Source organism: Carassius auratus, chromosome 29 (genome assembly GCF_003368295.1).
Source record: "Carassius auratus strain Wakin chromosome 29, ASM336829v1, whole genome shotgun sequence".
Taxonomy (NCBI): domain Eukaryota; kingdom Metazoa; phylum Chordata; class Actinopteri; order Cypriniformes; family Cyprinidae; genus Carassius; species Carassius auratus.
Genome location: NC_039271.1, coordinates 13,072,229 through 13,093,155, shown reverse-complemented (window position 1 = coordinate 13,093,155; position 20,927 = coordinate 13,072,229). Strand labels below are relative to the sequence as shown.

General features: G+C 38.6%; 1 protein-coding gene across 1 annotated transcript in view; it reads right to left on the bottom strand.

Annotated features, from left to right (window-relative positions):
- snd1 (staphylococcal nuclease and tudor domain containing 1) overlaps nt 1-20,927 on the bottom strand; it is a 158,907-nt gene that overhangs the window by 50,900 nt on the left and 87,080 nt on the right. Inside the window, exon 17 of the mRNA XM_026209660.1 lies at nt 4,100-4,288. Coding sequence (XP_026065445.1) covers nt 4,100-4,288 — 189 coding nt within the window. The remainder of the gene's footprint in view (nt 1-4,099; nt 4,289-20,927) is intronic.

The window sequence follows — 20,927 nt, the reverse complement described above, 5'->3', positions numbered from 1 at the left end:
CCACACACACACAAACACACAAACAAAGACACACAAAGACACAAAGACAGTGAGGAAATAACCTCTGATAAAGCACTTGATGACTGACTGAATAAAATTTGATTGAGTTTGGGAAAAACTCAAGATTCAAAACTGCGAACCTAACACCTGAAAACTCCAGAATAGCATTTACTTTCAGAAGTACGCAGATAACCTCATCTGTGGCATATATGTAATTATCTTGTTGCATTTTATAATATTGCCATGGAAACAGCCACTGCTTCACTGATTCTGGAGCTGGAAAAAAGAGAGCATGATATAAAAAGTGTTAAAACTTTCAGACTGCTTCGTTGTTAATAACGAAGCAGTCTGAGATATATATATATATATATATATATATATATATATACACATACATACATACATACATATGATATATATTATATGATATATTAAATTAAATGTAAATGTATGCATTTAGCAGACGCTTTTACCCAAAGCAACTTGCATTGCATTGAGGCTAACAATTTTCTACAATCATGTGTTCCCTTGTTCCCTGGGAACCTCAAACCCCTATTCTTAAATACATTGCTCAACATGAACAAAATATAACTCCTAAAGAATGATAGCGAGCACTATGCTTTCATCTCCAAGTTATATATTAATGTGGTAATGCAAGGATGAAAACTTGGGTTCCATTAGACTCACCTGAGACTCCAACTGCCTTCATTCATCCTTGGCTCCCTTCAGAATAGCCAGAGGTAAAAAGTGCCAAATCACAGAATCTTCCACTAAAGCACAATGGATTTCTCACTAACTCTGAGAAGTATGACGTCAATAAAAAAAAAAAAAAAAAAAAAAAAAAAAAAATACTGCAACTTTTTTTCAAGAGTCCTATGAAATGCAAATATGGTATTTTACCAGAGTCTGATTGTTTTGGAGGTAACTTAATAAAATAGAAATAACTTAAATTTACGTTCTCATCCTTTCTCCAGATATTATAGACCTTGGTCCAGTGGCGTTGAGCTGCATTGAACCACCATACAAATTTATCAAGCTTAAATGTCACAAGCAGACGGCTGCCCTTCTCAACCCCTGCGGAACCCTGTCACGGGTGTTGTAAAGCACACGAGAGCCTGGGGAGGCTATTAGAGCTGAAATCAACCCCCTAGTGATGGAATTATGCCCCAATAATACAAGAAAAGACAGGAACTAGAAGACAAACGAGTGACTGTGGAAGCGGCGGGACTGTTAAGAGGGTCAAAAGTAGACAAGCTCAGTGATGTTCTGAACAATGATGAGGATGATGATCTAAGGGTGGATAGTCATCAGTGGTTGGTTTGTACCAGTTTTCCAGAATCATGGGGCGATCCACCAGAGCCTGGTTGAAGTAGACCAATCTAAGATATGAGATGACAGAAGGCCTTGTTTCTCAACAGAAAGCTGACTTCTTTTCAGATTTGCCTCCTCATAATTGGTGTGTTGTAATTACACGGCTCTTTTTAATAGCCTGTGTTGTGCGATGTGAGAATGTGGGTTGGCTCGGTGCACACTGGGTCATAAACCGCTCTCTAATCAGCAGCCATAACTCTGTTGCCCGGCAACCAGAAGTGTTCTAACATCTACATGCAGCAACTGTTTACATTTCAGAGCAGTGTTGGCACTGATAGCACATGATATTTAGAGGAACTTTTAAATGCATTCCCTCAATCTATAGGGAAACTGTAACAAAATTAATGTGAGCAAAGAAAATGTGCAGGCGTTCATGGGACCGGTTTCTGAACGTTTCTGTTCATCAACAATGAATTACTTCGTTTTATTACCTAGTTTTGCATGGGGATACTTTCAATTATAATGACTGTTCCACACAACCACACATTCGGGCTTTTTGAACAGCCCACTTAGATGCTTCAAACTCATGGATCTTCTACAAAATGTATCAAAAACGATATATTATACAATAATATAAGCCTAAAATTTTCCATTGCTGATAATAAAAAAAAAAGTTCTTGAAATTAAACCTCAAGTCACCTGGTGTCCCTTGGTTCTTTAACTGTTTTACAGCCACTGGACCACTTTATTTCTTTAATTATAAAAGAACACTGAAAAGTGTGAAAAAAAAAAAAAAAAAAAAACTTGACCCAGTGCATTTCATTGGTGTAACTTTCTGAACTAGACACCTAACACAGCAAATATCTAACACTTCCCCATCCACCAACAAGGGAACAATAAACAAAAGTAAAATAAACACTGCTCAATGCAACAACAACAACAACAACAAAAATTCTGGCTGTGGTGGAAATGAAGGCCATCAAGAGAAAAGAAATGCTGACCCCAGCTTTCCTTTCCTTCTTCCACTTGTCCTGAAAGGTTAATTATTTCCATTATCCAGAGTGGCCAGGGAAATTCAAGCATGGATTGGGACAGACCCAACAACCAGCATGTACAATCTTTGAGAACAATAAAAGTGTCCAAATCCATGGGTTTCTCTCCACAAACACATTCACATAAAGGTGGCCTTGTGCTGGTGGCCCCCTCTGAACAGCCACGGGGCCAGAGAGCAGAAGATTGGGGGCACAACAAACCAAACTTGTCGTCTTTGATTCACTGTCAGTGAATCAGTGAGTCAATTCAACCCGCAGGAAATAAGGGTCAATCTGCACTTTCCTCAAGGTGTCAGTGCAAAACATGCCATGCTTTCTTTACAGCGAGTTGACACCGAGGAACAGAGGAGAGGAGTGCAAATCATTTTGCATTTGCGAGTGTCTGTGCGCATATCTAAGGGAGTGTAAACAAGCAAGATTTACTTTTTAAGCCAGGCATAAGTTCAATCAGAAGGGAAGATCTATGGATCCACATTTCAGATTGGTTGCTATTTTCACAGGAGCTGGAAGCTGATAGCATGGCTTTTTAAAAAAAGATGCGGCTATATGTTTTGGAACTTGGTGCGATATGTTGTAGGTGAGGTGACAGAGAGGTGAGAGATTTAGATTTAGAGAGAGATGTAAAAAATGATGGATTTTTCAAAGAAGACAGAAACACGCTCTCCATCACCTTGGGCAGTAGATCATATCTTTATTAGCACAGGACCATTCTCTCTCTCTCTCACCAAATGAGGGATAGAGAACAGAATAAACAGCTGGCAGGAGTGCTGTTTGTCCACCAGGGCTGTTGCTTTCCATGGGCTGTAATGGCCATAATGAAAATGAAGAGAGAGATTGAGACCAGGGACGAAGAGGGTTTCATCAATCACAGCTTTGTGGGGAGAAGAGAACAAAACTGATAGTGCCAAAGACATAGCCCTGTGGCACCCCCTGAGCTACACACTCATTCCTGTGCCTTTTCTCCAACTCCCACTGTTTTTGGAGGTCCGGTGTACATTTGTTCTGCTAATGCAACATGACAACAGATTTGTTTATTCTCTTTGTTCAAAAATACGCTGGATGACAGGCTCTGGCCTCAGCACCAGGTGCTCAAAGCATGCTGGGCAGAAAAGAGCTAATATTTATTACCAGAGTGGGGCTGGAAGATATCTGGAATAGTAAGTAATGAATCTCTTTGCTTCTCAGATGCGTGCAGGATACATATGAATTTCTGAATCTGAGTGAAGACTGAAGCTCTGTTTCAAAACCTATTGGGCAGCCCAGCCCAGATTTCTACTGTTTATACAAGCAGAAACCCTTGAAAGGCTTGAAAGGAATCCTAAATTAATTGAAAACTTGTAAGGGACTGATCTGAAACATTCTACAAGGACAGGAAACCGGTGTGTGACACAAATAGATTCTACAATTGATTCCGACAGGATCTGATGCTAGTGTGTTCAAAAACATCCACACAGCAACCTAAATATTGGGTAACAGTCAATATTTAATTAAACCGATCATGATCAACATCTTTCAATATCCAATGAATAAAATCTCTTGGCTTACCATAAAAGGGTTTTGGTGCTGCCTTAGATTTTGGCCAAAAGAAGATATCTTAAAAGATAACGCTGCTGCCTACTGTGTTAGCACAGGCTTTGTGCCAAAAGTGAGCCAATGATGCTTTAAAATGTCGCCTAGTTGGTTTTGGAATAGAGCCTAAGTCTGCAAGAAGCATGCTGGATTTCCACCAAACTCACCTTCTCTTTCCTCAGTCTAGCGGTTTCCTCCGCAGACAGCAGAGTCTTGTAGTAGGAGCTTCTCTCTGCAGTGAAGTGGACCTTCGACAGGGCATTCTCCACCAAAGCTACGGACAAATTCACACCCTCGATGTGAAGCCAGCCAATAAAGTTTCCTGCTTTATCCATACTTTCCACCTCCACTTCCACCTAGGAGAAAGAGAGAGACGAGGCAAAATAGTTAATGGACTGTATCTGGGATTAGCTGAGATTCCATTACTGCGGTGGCGGAGAAAGAGACTTTGTCTCAAATAGACAGATCACTGGAGGAGACTGAGCTATCTATTGATCGCCCAGACGGCTCGTTCTTCAGGCAACTCAGGGGGTCTTCTGCATACCCCCACTCATCTCATACACACACACACACACTTCCTGTCACTGATATCATTGCTAGGCATGTCTTTCTCACACAATTAAACGTGAGGTGGAGATTCAGCCTGGTGCTAACTTTATCCTGATATTCTCAATTAAAACGGTGACACCAGGGAACATGCACCACTAATATATTACATTTGTCTCTGAGAACTGAGGCTGTTTATTGGCCAGTGATCAAAGACAGCAGGCAAGGACAAAAAGAGTGGATTTCAAAGAAAGACAGGAGGACAAAGAGAAGGATGGGGGGGGGGGATGCTGGCAGTGAATCACTTTAAATATTAACCCATTAATAATAAGATAGGTACAGTAGGATGGAATTAGAAAACTGCTTAACACCCAAAACAGAGAAGGAAAATTACACACTGAATGACGCATCAAGGTTTTAGAGACGTCTTTGTATAACAGAAAATCTAAAAGCTCTAATCAAAGCAATCTAATGGCAATGTCTTATTAAGATGATTATAGGGAACTCAAATGCTTCAACTAGATTTTGATGCTAGGGTCTTGTGAGTGGTTGCCAATGAGTTGCTGATTTATTCAGAACGCTTTCTCCAGAATAACTGTTCAGTTGTTACCAAGTGTTGCTTGGTGGTCGCTAGGGTGTCTGATTTATTTATTTTTTATATATCCATTTGCTATGGTGTTTGGGGTGTTTTTATGGTATTACCATGCCATTGCTATGGTATTTTGAAACTTGGTTTCTAAGCAATTGCTAGTAGTACATTGCTATGTAAGATGCTATTTCTGTGATATCCTGATCCTTAGATATTGTTCAGGTTCTTCAGTGTAAGCCTATTGGATGTTTCACCATTTTATCTCCCAAACCATTCGCATACATCTCATCAAACATCACAAATTGAAGTATCCTTCATGTCTGAAGCACAAACGGTTCGGGGTGACTTGGTGGATCAAATCTAAATACTAAAGTTACAGGCTGCCTTAGCAAGAACCACTTAGAACCGGCCCAATGAAATCATCTGTCTCAACAATCAGATCCATCAGCAAAGCAACATCCACACTTTGCAAGTGAAACGGGTTTGTGAAAAACAGCAGGTGTTGTGAAAAGACACTCCAAGAGTCAAACGATTAAGAGTGCGGTTGTTCAGCCAGGAAGCCCCTTGGGAAATCTGCTGGGAATTACTTTGGAAGCAGAGGCTGCATACGCAGCGAGAGTAAAAGCTTTTTAATGAGGGCATAATCGGCACTTTGATTAAACACAAGAATGACAACCATACTCACATTATGGGGACAAACAACTACCCTCCCACCCCGGCCCCACTTGGCGGCAAACTAATGCTCAACATGCAGAAGGTAATGGCTCTGGCCAGGTTGAGAATGTTCCGGTAATCTGGGTTGGCCTGAGCCAGAGGGCTAAATGTATTAGGTCTCGCACAAACAGCTTTATGCACCCCATGTACTTTGCTGTTGGAACACAGAGCAAAGAGTTAATCTAAGAGAACCAGTCTACTAAACAGGTTGTCATTAGTAATAATCTGATGTCAAAACAAAATTTTGTTTAATTAAATGATGCTAGGTTAATGTGGGTGGCTGCCAGGGTGTTGCTCAGCAGTTGCTAAGGTGCTCGGGGTGTATTTAGCTTGTTTGTGAGGTTAAGAACATGTGTTTTTGGTGGCTGTTAAGTGGATGCTTAATGTCACTGATATTTAACGGTGGAGGCTTTTGACAGCATGTCCAAAATGTACATGCTTTACCTCCCATTTCAGACACAAAAATGTATATACAGTTTCACAGAAGGTGAGTGTCTCAGATACAGATCATAGACTGGTTGGCTCTTTGCTAGCCTCCTTTATATAATCAAGTCTTTAGATGTAGGTGTTGCCATCTTCAATGTCAGACGAGGGAGTTTTAGATATGATTTGGCAGCAGATGCTGCAAGTTGGTCTACAACCATCTTTAGTGTATCTGTTCACCTGTCCAACAGCATCCAATGCATTCTTTGCAACTCAACACATCACATGATGCATTATTAAGAGTTTCTTCCTGACAATTCTCTGAGGCTGAAGCACTACTCAATATGTATTTTTTTACAATGAAAATCAGGGATTTTTAGAAAGTCACTGATAAATTTAGGGCATGTAAACATTTTTTCAGTAACTAAACATCTGCCAACACCACTAACTATAATAGATTACATTTGTTCCAAAAGTATTATATTTTGTGTCACTTAGTTGGAGGCTTTTTGTGATCTTTTCAAAGCTGGAAATTTGTAAAAAGAAAAAAAAAACTGTTGTGATAAATTTCAGCATTGTCTACTGCTGTGTGTTGTTTTTACCAATTTTAATTCAAATTAGGTAATAATTTACAGCATTTATACAAACGTTGCAATTCTGCTACAATTCTGAGGCTTAAGGTTCTTTGTGAGGGAGAGAGATTGAATTAGAGAAAAAAGCATATGGCTTTTATCTTGTCAAATAGATTTAAAATCTCCTGCTTATCCAAATACAAGGTCAAACTCAACGCACTCGCCTGCAATTCGGAGAAAACGTTTCATGTAAGCCTTAATAAAGCAATATACAATTACATAAATCTAATCTCAATGACCCCAAATCTCGAAGATTAATATCTTTGCAGTATTTTTTCCTGGCACAACATCATGACTCATACACAAAGACGACATGGATAAACAGAGAATTCATCAGTGTGATTATTGAGCAGCAGAAAAGCTTTCCACACAGATCATGTAATATATATCACAGACGAAATCATAATATCTCTACTGAAGCCTCGTGCATTCGCTTATCCATTGCAGCACATTACCTTGTGTGCAGTACTAATTTTACGATCGCAAAGTTATGCTGAAGTCAGCCATGCTGAGAGATTGGATGTTTAATTTATGTTAATTATGTTTGTTATAATTGACAAGGTATGATAAACCCAACTTGTGTACTTTTAGCAAGCGCAACTATGTGCATTTGGTTATGAGGAATATGGCAGCAGTGGGTCACCAATACGTAGCACTAGTGCTAGTAATTTAAATGTTTTTAACTAATAAAAAACAATTAGTTCACTATATGACAAAAATCACACTTCCAAAAGAGGGCTACAAAAGTCATGCCGGCCCACATAGGCAATAGACGTGACGAGAAGTAATTTTCATGGGTTAAAGCTAAAAAGAATCCTGAGTGTTAACTTTTTTTTCTGGGGGCGGGGCAGCACATGCAAAGCATGCAATGACTGTGGTAACTATAACATTTGAAAGGATACTGTGGCAAAGTTATTGCTTTCTTTTTATAAACTGATTTTCTTTTTCATGAATGTATGGTTGACCTGAAGAATGAAAGCTGTGTCATACTCTTGGAAAATTATGAGCTATATCACTGCTTATCGACAATAGTGGTGTGACAATCCTCTTAGCTCTCCAGATGAGACAAAATAAAGATACTTGGTTCACTAGAACGTAGTCTCGCGTAGCCGAAATCATGGCAGCTTTCATTGGCAAAGGCCCACCCATGAGGCCATTTGACCGACATGTCCAACAACCAATCACACTTCCTTTTGTTCTTAATCACGTTTTGAGGCGTAGAAATTCCACCACAATAACAGACCAGTGTGTAAAGCTGTCGGACATATTTAAAAGATTCTATGCCGCAAACTTAAAATATTTCACATACTTTTGAAAATCCAGCATTAAGTTGATCCTGGTAAGTGCTCCACGGTTGGCACCATGGTATCTTTGTCTCCAGGAGGAAAGTTAAAGAATGCGACCCGCGTCCCGCGGAAATCCTGTAGAATTCAACCAATCCGATGACGACTTCGACACTCCTGAAGTGTTTCCACTTTTGTGTCCCATATGCATCAGACGTTTAGCCAATGCTCTGAGGCTGAGACTAACCTGAATGTGGCAATAATATTTTTACGAAATTTTCAATTACAAAATATTTGTCTTTTAATTACAAAAAGTAGAACAATGCAGTTGTGTTTAGAAATTTTTTAACTAATCTAGGGCTGTAACGTTGAAGCAATAATTATTGGTCTGCAATTTTTATAAGAGCAAAACATTCTTACTGGCTAGTAATATTAGTTTGGCTGAGTGTGAAAGCTGCTTTTCTCATACCATTGGTAGGCAAACTCATGGACTTGAAAGTGATATCAATCAACAAGTGTTTTTTTTTTTTTTAAGTAGGATTATTTTCTCCCGCCGCCAAACGCTGCACGCCGGAAAAACGGCACGGTACCGGAGAACTTTAAGCCCTGAAGTATGCTGTATAAACAGTCAAGAGGGATATGTTTGAAGCTATTTGCTAAAAATATGTATTTTAATGTGAAAAAAATAAATCTATAATAGACCCTGGAGTGAAACTGGGTGTGTGGCAAACTGTAGGTGGACACCAGGGCTACGTGTTTTGCTGGGTGCCCACACTGATCAACAAACTGAACATCTCACCACCACATAAGACACTCATCCCACACAGAAACAGGAAAACACACTAGCACGGTAAGGGCAGGCAGAGGCTCGGATAGCCGGGCCCAGATGGCTCCCAGCGAAGGTTTCCAGAACCACTATGGCTCCCTGTGGATGGAGTGTTTGAGCCAACATGGCTCCCACCGGATCACAAATGGCTTCTGCAAGTGTGAAAAATGCTACACAGAGGAGAAACATTAAAACAAAGAGAGATTGATTTCCAGTGCAGCATGCTTTTAGAGGAAAAAATGGGCCCTGCTCACTTCAACTGGGTCACGGTGAAGGATGATATTAACTTTAAGAGTTGATGGTCACAAGAAAGGATGACAAGCACAACAGACAGACAAATCTGAATTAATTTAAAGCTTCAACCTACTGTAGCTAACCTTGCCTGAGAGCATGTCTACCAATGATATACAGATTCCCCAAACAGTAAACACTCCCAGAATAATATAGACACTCTCAGGACCCTTCACACGTCCTTCTCATGCTTTTAATCACTGGAAAGCCCTTCAAAGACTTTAAATCTTATTTTATGGTATACACCAATTACCGAGGGCATCTCTCTAGCTATGTAACTCAAAGCACAACATGTTGTTGAAGTACAGGAAGGATATCCTGACATGAATGTGATACTGTAGTCCATGAAATCCTTTTGAAAATTTATGTCATACAGTATACTGGATAATTTGTGACATTCATTTGCATATTTAAGCATTATACAGGTACATTCATTACATAAATTTGTTTTAATACAATTTTAATTTTGTAAATTACTATGTAGAAAGTGCCCTGCTATGGAGATGGTTTGATACTGTAAGTGAAGGAAATCTGTCTTGAACAAATTTGCAGACAAGACTACAGTTTTCAATAAATAAATCATTTTTATTATTAGATTAAAATTATTCTATCATTAAAACATTATTATTATTATTTGCATTTAAATAAAAAAAAAATATATATTAGAAATTATTATTAAACCAGGAAAGTGTCCTGGCGTCAATGTATTTTAGCAATGGCCCTGAATCAAAGCTTTGTGTGTTCAGATGAATAAATGATGATACAGAACCATGATGAAGCTGAAATCAGGAGAGGAAAAAAAAAAAGGGTGTGTGAAACATTAAAACAACCTGTAAAATATTAAAACAGTTTTGTGACGTCCATACAGGGCATCTGTATAACAATCTCCTCACACTCAACTAAGTGTTAAATGATAAAGACTTCATTCATTGGTGTTTTGTGGGTAGCAGAACATACAGTACAGTTTTATTTATGTGAGTGTGTGTGATGGTCGATGAAGGTGAACAGATGTGCGGTAGTTTAGATCAGACATCACAAACTCATGGGGTGAGAGGTGGAGAATGTGTGTGTATCTGTGTGCGTTTGTATCGATTTAGCTTCAGGGCACATGCATCAGTGTCACAGTCATGCTGTCTGAACACAATCTCTCAAACATGGGACCCATTATGAGCTCAGAAAACACATGCCAGTCGGCCCATCCCAAACACATCCACCCACCCACCCAGAGATCCAGCTCAATAAAAAATGTTTCCCCATTGCTACTTTCAGTTGATAACAGATGCAAGAAACTCTCCACCAACATTAAAATTGCCATCTATTTCAACTCAAAAAGTTAAATTAAAATTCAAGATCACTCTTGCTGTCCTTTCATCTAAATTGTCTAAATTATGGATCATTTAAAAGGGTCAAAGTAGATATCTTACACCTCATGAAAGAAGCTGCAATCTGGGCAGACATTTTCGACAGTCAAGCCAAGAATCAATAAGATTTTGTCCAAAGAGACAAACGTGAGGAAAATATATAAATACACGTTAATGGCTGTTTCTTAGGCAAGTATGGTCCTTTTTTTGGCTGTGTAAACTCCCTTAAAGTTTTTATTTATTTGTTCATCTCATGAAAACGAAGTTTTCCCATTTTGCCTCATCGGTGACATGATCGTATAAAGTTCCAGTTGTGTGTTATGTTCACCGTTATAATGTTTTTTTGACAGCTCTGCTGTGAGGGTCCACTATGCAAAGACAAATCTGTCAATCTGAGGACAAATCTGTGTGTCTGGGCGAGTGACTTTTATAATTACAGATCACAAACACAGTAAAATGCAAGTGTAGACCAGACAGGTTTAACTCAATATGAGAAACATGTGAAATACTCAATATCAGAGTTCAGAGGTGGCACTTAACCTTGTGTAACCATAGCAACCATTTCAAATTATGGCACCATGTGGTGCCATCTGTGAGGTAAATGCATAACAGGAAGGACAGTCAGCCAGAACAGGAAGCAGATACACCAGATGGCCCCCACGGTACAGTTTGCAATTTAAAGTGCTTGAGATGCTCCAAGATACTGCGTCTGATAGCACCTGGACCCGCACAAAACCCACATATTTATGAATTACCTAAATAAGAACATAAAAGACTTACATAGTTTATTATAAAACGAATTATTGACCAACCCTACATTTACCACTTAAACACTATTTTCCTTGTTCAGAATAAATTTACAGGGTTTCACACAAGTCTACAAGTCTTCATTTTGTCTGAAACGCACACAAAAAAGGGGCACTCACAGAGACATTGGTTAACTAAGACTAAAACCTCTGGTACAACAGTCAAAGCCCAAAAGGTTTCAGGGTGAACCAATAAAATTGATCAGCCCCTACCAAACAAATGATGGATTGAATCACTAATGGTAGAGGATCTATTTTGGATGCAAAATATAGAGTAAATTGGCTTTTTAATCAAATATATTAAATAAAAAAAAGTGATCAAACAGATTAATACTAAAGCAGCAAAGACTAAACAACAAGAAGAACGTTCTTCTTTAAACATGGCTTAAATTAATGGCTTAATCTAAGGCTAATGTCTGAGAGTCCATTGATTGTAAAATGAGAGAGAGAGAGAGAGAGAGAGAGAGAGAGAGAGAAATGAAAACAGAATTAATACATCAGTAAGAGCACCCTACAGGCACTTCCGCCCATTAGGCTGGAAGAAAGCTGACAAAAAATGTTTGATTATTGCTATAGATTCAAACTCACAGTCACGTAACAGTTAGAAGGCTGAAGTTGAAGAGAAAGCAGTGTTGTAAAAGAGTGGACTGGACTAATTTGAGTTGAAGTAAGTAAGACTGCTAAGCTCGTACTCAACAGAACACAGCTGTGTGATGTCAACAAAGGTGATGTCTATATATTTGATAGATTCACATCTCAAGCTCCTGACTTAGAAAAAGTGATAGTAGTGTACATGGGTCACAGTGAGTATAATAACTGGCATTCAAAACATAAGCATCAATGCTGTAGTCATTCCAATCAAAACAGAATCTTTAAACACACAGCTTGTTTAAACGGTGGACCAGATGCACCAACAGAGCGCTCACATGTTACTGTCTCCATAGTCTCCTCACTGTTAGGAAATCAAGAGACCCCTGTCCATAACTTCATGCAAACAAAGTCAAGAAACAAAATGTGGAAGTCAACAAATGTAATGAAAGATTATTTATCACTATGTCAAGCTACTAAATGACCTGGAAGACCAGATGAAGGCAGGAGGTGAGATGCGATGGGCTGATTTTGCTGTTCACCACGTAAGTTACTGCAGAGGAAAAAAGCAGAATGAAGCAAAAAGCTTCTCTGTACTACTTAACGCTTTTTAACACTAAACATCCTCCTGAGGGGTGAAAACAAGTATCGAATCACTGGCAGCTCTGGCGAAAGATATGGAAATCATACCGGTTTGAGTGCAGATGTTGGCGGCGGTGTTAAAGTATCTCCCAAATGGTGTCCATTTAAAAGTGTGTCAGTGCAGCTGCATTCTGAACAGTTTGCATTAAACAGCTTTAATACTGCACACACAAATCCTTTGACACACGCTCATGCAACCACTTAGCCAATGGTGCAAGTTTAAAAATTGTGTAAGTGGCGGTACTTACTCTTGTAACAGCATTTATATGCCTGTATGTGCACGCATATACCACCAGTGTGTGTTCTGAACATGAACATTGTTTGCATTTGCTTGGACGTTTAAAAGGCATATGAAGCCTTTCATTCTAATGCCTCCCATGTCCTCTGCGGGAACAGGTCAATATTTAGTCAATGAGCCTAGTGGAGCTGCGGCTGTCCCCTCTAAATGACCTACATGGCTTTATATTGCAATCAATCCTGAAAGGATCCCTATGACACAAGCTCTGCCGTTCGGTCTCACCACAAAGATAACAGTTGGATCATCTGAGGCGCATTGTGGTCCCTCTGGAGTCAAATTACCTTTAAGCTACAGTGTCTCAAAGTCCTCTTCAAGAAATTCAGAAGAACCCTCGGGATGAGCCTGAACCCTAATGTCCAGCTGGGAGACACATGAGGTCACACATCATAATAAAAATGTTTCTTTCATATCCTCTCTTAAGCCAGTCAATCTCCACATGGCACATTACAAAGACCAGCAGGGGAAGGCGGAGAAATCAATACCCCTGATCTCTCTCCACAGGGGTACGGTGCACTGCTCTCTTCCCTTCAGGAAATCGCCACTGGCTGGTGAGAAGTCATGTGACTTGTGCAAATCATATTCGTATCTATGGTTACGGCTCAAGCTGAGGTGTTCAAAGAGAAACAACGAACCGTGGTGTGAAAGACAACATTAAAAGGGGCAGCGATAGAAATATTTAAATGATTTTTCGTTGGACCACTTCGAGATAATGAACGAGAACATGAGCAGCCACAGAGCATGAATGGAGACATCTGATTGGATGAAGAGATGATAATGGGAGGCGGAACAATTGAGTGAGCTTCTGAATGGACTCTAACATCCTGGTTGTTCAAATCAATGGCGACAATAACTGCAATCCATCTCTTTCACGTCTGCCCTTGCGCCCTGATCAATGTGTATTGAGCTACATCTGTAATATTGCTAATATCAGACATTATTTCCTTTCCAGGGATGATGGATCAGAAATATGTTGGTTGTGTATGATTAAAAATCTTTCCGACATTAGGGTTACAAATTATTGACTGGTAGAGAAGGTAGGTATATGACAGTTTTGGGGAGCTGTCCGAAATCCGTCCTGCCACACTGAATACATTTAGCGCATTCACATCACATCAATACACACATACACACTCATCTTTCACAGAGACACACATAAACATATAAATCATGATGAAACACATTTATAGCCAATTCCTGGGTCAAGGTAGCCAGTTACATAAAAAGACAGACAATGGCAGCTCTCACGGCCTTCAGGTTCTCAGAAAGAGTGATGAGAAGACTTTCAGACCACAAAGCTTCATTTACCATGCAGCTGTGCATTAGAAAGTCATGAAGTGCTATGAGGTGGATTGTTTTCAAGCAAGAGATAATGTCGACTATGAAGTCAGCAGAACAAACACATAAAAAGAATGTATCCTTAACATCAGGCTGATATTTCTCATTGAGCACAGCTGTTATGTGGCTTTTCCAGAGTGCGTCAGAGGGAGGAGTGATGGGAAGCGGCAGGCAATCATGGGAAGCGTATCACCACTTATCTAGAGCCCTTTTTCTCAACAAGACTCAGAATGATGTGCCAACCAGTGCCACTCAGTTTCTGCCACTCCCCCTCTGACAGACGAATGAGAATGGGACAGAACAACAGAAGACAAGGAATAGGAGGAGGAGGGCTGGGGGTTGAAAATCACATGTCATTTATCAGTCTTTCATTAAGCTGGACCCGAACTCTGAGGCATGGCATGACAAGCCGAAAAAACCTGCCACAGAAACAAACATGGCACATAAGAATTTATAATTGAAAAGAGTACAATAGATTTAAAATGGAAAGAAAAAATAATAATAAAGTCAGAAGGTTTGCATACATTCAAACAAATTGAGTTGTGGTGCTCATGTGGATGATAGAGTTCAAGTCAGTTTAATTTGATTTCCTGCTGATATTACTTTTGTTTCACCCTTCCTTGTGTCTAACATTCACCTTCTATGAAAGTGGCAAAGAGGACAAATAAAATATAAAAAAAGGAAAAAAATGAAGCTACATGAAACCATCTTCCCAGGAGTAAAGGGTCTGACTCCAAACCAGACACTGAAGCACATGTATCTTGTACAAAGCAATTGACCAAATTAATGAGCTGGAATATGCCAGTGAATTTCCATTTGTCTCGGAATGGCCTTTGGCCCCATGATACATTCAGGGAATTTGCTCTTCCTTTTTACAACAACTCATTTTTTGCATTTCCAAGAGAAAGTATAGTGTCAAAAAGAGGAGATGGTGTAGAACCACAGCAACTAAGAGAATAATATTTCATAATAAATGAGTTTTACATCGAAAGTTGGTGTCTAAATAACCCAGCACATGCTGGTCATTACCACTGAACTGGTATTGACTCCTAAAGGACAACAAGCTCTTAAGAGATGTGGTGTAACATTTCAAATGTCAGTCTATTCAATACATAGGTACAGCAAAGCTGTGAATGGTGTCTGGAGTGAGAGACACTAAAAGACGTCCAACAGTTTTAGAGTGTCATCTGTACTCTCTAATCAAATATGCCTGGGATGCAGGGTAAAAATGCAATTACAGTGTGACTGTCTCTTAACCTGTGTGCTCTTTATGTACACTTGACAAAGTTCACCTGAGGTCTTTGCTTGAAACAGATATAAGAAAATGCCACATCATCTCCTTTAAGCCAAAAACACAAATAGTAACGCTACACATGACAACTGAACACGGCAGTATGTTCCTAGCCTAGCTTTAGTGTTTCCGTCTGGAGGCAGACCTAAAGTACTGAGGGCACAAACAGGGGTGAGGGTGGGGTGGGGTTGACAACTTCCACGAAGTCCAAAGGACAATCGGTCACTCAATTACAAGTTCGGGCAGCAAATAATACTACTAATAATAAATCCAGAACCTCTCTTTGATACAGTCTAAACGATTGACTTCTTGTCAAACCCAAGGCTGTGCATCCAAACAGCTTCATAATGAGAGAGTTAGCAGAAAGAGTAATGAAGGAGAAATGGGTTCACTTTTTCTCTTAAATCCCCTCTCTTTTGCCCTCCCACCCTAAAGTCACAGATGCTACTAATCAGCCAGAAAGTGTCAGTCTGCCTGAACAGACACATTCTGATTCTCAAATCGGGGAAAGAGGAGTAGATAAAGCCAAAGAAGGGCAGGAGAGAAGAGAGACAGAGATCCGATACTGAGATACAATGAAGTGCCTGAAGGAGCTGAAGGAACGTGAGTCAGTTACACAGCCATATGATCTGTTATCCAGTAGAAAACGGGGCTTAACCGATATTGAGCTGGAATTACACTTCTAAGAAACATGCATGGGCCACACAGGAAGGGAAAGAGTGAATCCGATGGAGGATGAGAGGGAAAACGAGTGGCTAGGGGTCGAGTAAAGTGTCTGCAGCAAATATAGGTCTGCACAGACATCTTTAAATTCAGTGAAGTGAAGGCTCCGTCAGCATTTATGCCAGCAGCTTTGAGAGTTGTGTGCTTATTGGTAAGCAGAAGCAGCAATGAGTGGTTGCTGTTATGTAACATTGGGCCAGCGTTATTAAGGTTTATGCAATCGTGGGTCGCTGATGTGTGCTGAAGACATGAGCAACCTTTTGTTGTTCACTTCATACACCACATGCTGCTTTTGTGACCAATCGCATAGCACAATAACCAAGAGGACTGAAATCAAAATGTGCAGCCTATATAAAGAAGTGAATAACTAGGTGATTGAACTACAGTTGTTTTTTGTGTAGCCAGGCTAGTCTTCTTTGATCTGTGCAGACTGAAGATACTGTCATATTTACAGTTGTTTAGTGAGTTTTTCATGGGTTTTATTTGAACAGAAATACATACAATTGGGAATATAACTAGAGGGTGAAAGATTTCTCCATGTAGATTTTTACAATGGTTTGGTTGGTCATGCGAATTGGCCATATTGACCAACGGACAGCTGCTAGGTTAGTAAGTGTCTTTGTGAGCGGTGCTTTATACATCATGGAATTGACTAAACAAATGGACCTTGAGTTTGCTTGCAACATTTCAACAAAATGTTGAACTATGTAGAACAAGATAAATCACACACTTGCTGATCTGGCTTTCTCCTCTGGGTCTGTGGACCTTATATACTTTCTGGCCGAAATATAAAATTTTAAACTATCCCTTCAATTAACAAAAAGATTAGTCTAAATTATCTCAAACTAGATAGCAACTGAAGATGCTTTTAAACATGTAAAAATCTCTGATAATTACATGGCTCCCTGGATTCTGACAACTACATAGACATATTATTCAAATTTTACAATAAAAAAAGATGGAGTGATAATTATCATAAGCATTCAGCCCTCAGACAGGCTTGACAGGTAAAACGTGGGTGTTACTCTTTTTTATCAGTTTGTCTATGGCTATTTCTTAACACTAAAATATGAGAGGATGTGGCTAATTTTCAAATGGCTTACTTGTAGCTACTCTGCATACTATAGTTTGTAAAAGAGTATTTGTAGTTGCAAAAAAAAAAGTTGCAAACATAATATGTACTCGCCGCATATACTGAAGAATCATTAAATTGATACCTCATAACTGCTCACTGTGGAATTATCTGTATCTTTATACCTGCCACTGGTAATATAGTGGAAATATGCTCTAGTTTCATGCTCTTCTCCCTCAGATCCAAAAAGGGTCTTATATAAACATTTCAGCTGGGGGGCATGGTGCTACGCTTGTGCGATGTATGAGAGAAAGAGAGTGAGGGAGAGAGAGAGAGAATAAGTGTGAATGTGCAAGTGAGAGAGATACAAAATGATGCAGGCCCTGTCGTCAGCAGCTTTGGGGATCAGTGGAGTTTATTCTTTTACTCCCTCACTTACAACCCTCCTTTTTTCTTCCCCCATTTTAGTGCTCTCTTTTACTGTCTGATGTGCTCTCGGTTTCTTAGTGGTAGGCTGAAGAAGAAAGTGAACACACACTGCCTGAAGACAAGGCTTTTACCATAGAGAAAGATCCAAGTTGGGATGACCTGCATATGGCACTGTGAAATTTAACTGGAAAAAAAGGGGTGGCAAAAATGCAAAACAAGCAGTAAGAGGTGTGCTAAAGCAAAATACAATTTAATAATAACCAATGGTAATAATAAAAAATGCATTACATAAAATATTATGCATTAAAGAGCCCAACCAATATATCGTTTTGCCGATATTATCTGCCGATATGAGCCCGTTGCTGATATATTGGTATCGGCGAATATGCCGCCAATATTAACTTTTTTTTTCTGAACATATAAAGATAAATGCTTGAAATGGTTTAATTACTTAGTTTGTCCAGCAGAGCACACTCCATTTTTTGCTACTGGCGACCTGGATGAAACGCTTTAAAGCTTAAAGTCTGATTTATGCTTCTGCGTCAGACCTACACCGTAGCCTATACATAGACACACCCCCTTATGCCGTAGCCTGATGTGCACCTCTCCAAAAATCTAACAGTGTGTCCATTCTATGTGGACCACAAGCGCTTTGATTGGTCTGCTAGAATCCCTCCATCCATATGTACTTGAGTTTTGTGTGTGCACTTTAATATATTTTAATGTTACACCTTCTAATATAAAATAAACCAAGAACAAATGTCTTATCATTTATTATAGTACTTAGCCTTAGGGATAGGCCGGTATGAGATTTTGATGATATGATATCCAAAATATCACGGTTTCACCGTATCACTGTACTGTTGTTACAGCTCTGAAATGGGTTATTTTTAAATGACTGGGTAAAAAAATATATATATATATATAATTCCCCCCACTGGATGCAATATATTTTGTTTTTGAGCAACATACAGAATATTAGAAACAGCTGAATTATTTAATTTGTTTCTTTGATTTGTCTCCCAAAAATGAAAAGTAAATAAATAAATAAATAAATAAAATAAATAAAAGACTGACATCTTTATTTAACCTAAATCTGTAATTACAGTTATTTCATTTTAGGTATATAATTTATATACATATTTATATAATTTCATATACTTTAGTTATATAATAATAATAATACACATAATTTGTTTGAATAATAACCCAATTTGAACCAAAAACAGAATGTTCTGACAAGCAAAATTATGAAATAACACGTAAACTTTTCAGAAGCCAGTCAGCTTCCCTCAGAAATTAATTAATATAAACACCCCAAATCAATATTGAGGATTTTTTCCAATAGTTTGTGCATCATAAAAAGTGAGTGATCCGCCTGCTACAGTATTTTTCTTTGTGCATCCATCTTCAGCATCTCTGGCCTGTGTTAACGGGCAATAATAAACTTCATATTATCACATAAATGACATTGTGCAAGTCCAGAACAGAGAGTTGCAATAAGGCAAAACACGTCCGGTTGCTGATCGCGTAAAGGCCAAAGTATTTTAAAGGCCGTCCGCGCACCATCGGCATTATGTTATTTTCGTCATCAAAAGGGCTTGGCCACAGATGGAAAGGAACACTGAATGTGAAGTGTATCCAGGCCTTAAGTTCAGCCATCCTACACGCACACACGTGACTGACCGCTCACTCACACCGACAGGAGGAGGGGTCAGTGTTACTTTCTACACTACACTCAACCTGAGAGATTCCTACTCTTTCAGTCATTGAGGAGACATGGAAAACAGCGCATACCACAGGAATGGTTTAATGGAAAATATTAGTGGTTTTGAAACTGACATTTTCAAATCGCGGTATACCTTGAAACCGGTAATCGGCCCATGCCTACTTAGCATTATACATCAGTAGTAGTCCGCTACAAACAATACCGATCTGCTGTGGTACAAGTCCTTGTAGAGAACTGAAAGAATGCCATCTTCTCCTGTTCCGTTGTTGTCTCCTTTTGTGGTTTTAAATGATTTGATATTTATTTCCCACTGTCACAGCTATAATGATTCTCCGACGAGCCACTATTTCGGCTTTTGCATAGCCTACGGTGTAGGTCCCACGTAGAAGTATGAATCAGCCTTAAGTCTATGGAAAACCTTTGAAACTTTGAACTTACATAAACAAGAAAAAATGCTTTACATGTCTTGAAGTGATAATTTATTAACATTAAACATTGACTGTCAGTCTTTATTCACCTGTTTCCCATTGTTTCTGATTAAATTAATTAAAGTAAATTGTGTATATTAAATCACTAATGTCATATTAAAGCACATTGTAACAGTGTTACAAATAATAAATAACAGATTGGATATTCAAATAATAGCAGGTTTGTCTAATTTTAAATGAATAATTAAAACTGAGAAATTTAAGCAAGAATTCAAATTTTACTATGGTAAAATAAATGTGTTAAATCTAACCCCACATTACCTTGTTCCCCGCGCTCCTCCATGTTTTGTCACACTTCTCTACTAAGTTTAGTCTGTGTGTGAAGACAGCAACGAAGTTTCCGAAGTGAAAAACACTTCAGCGCAATAAAGTTGAATGGAATTTAATTGAATTAAAGTTGAATGAACTTCAACTTTACTGTTAAGTGCTCTGATGTCAGACTCATTTTGGATAGTAAAGTTTGTTAAATTGTCAAATGCCTCCATTACATATCTCTATCACATCATTATAAGTGTTCGATCACCACATTTGATTGCTCATTGCAAGAAATGTGTTTATATATATATATATATATATATATATATATATATATATATATATATATATATATATATATATATATATATATATATATATATATATATATATATATATATATATATATATTCTGTTTATGTATATACTGTATACTATATATAGTACCAGTCAAATCTTTGGACACACTAATGGGAGTGTGTCCAAACTTGTGACTGGTACTGTACTATAATATACACAAAGAATATTAGCCGATTCAATATATATTTAATCTGATAACGTTTTATCAATAGCAGCCTTTTTTACTCCCTAATATAGGTATCAGCCCCCCCCCCCCCCCCAAAAAAAAAAAAACGTATTAAAGTATTAGTATTAACTCTTACAAATTACAAATT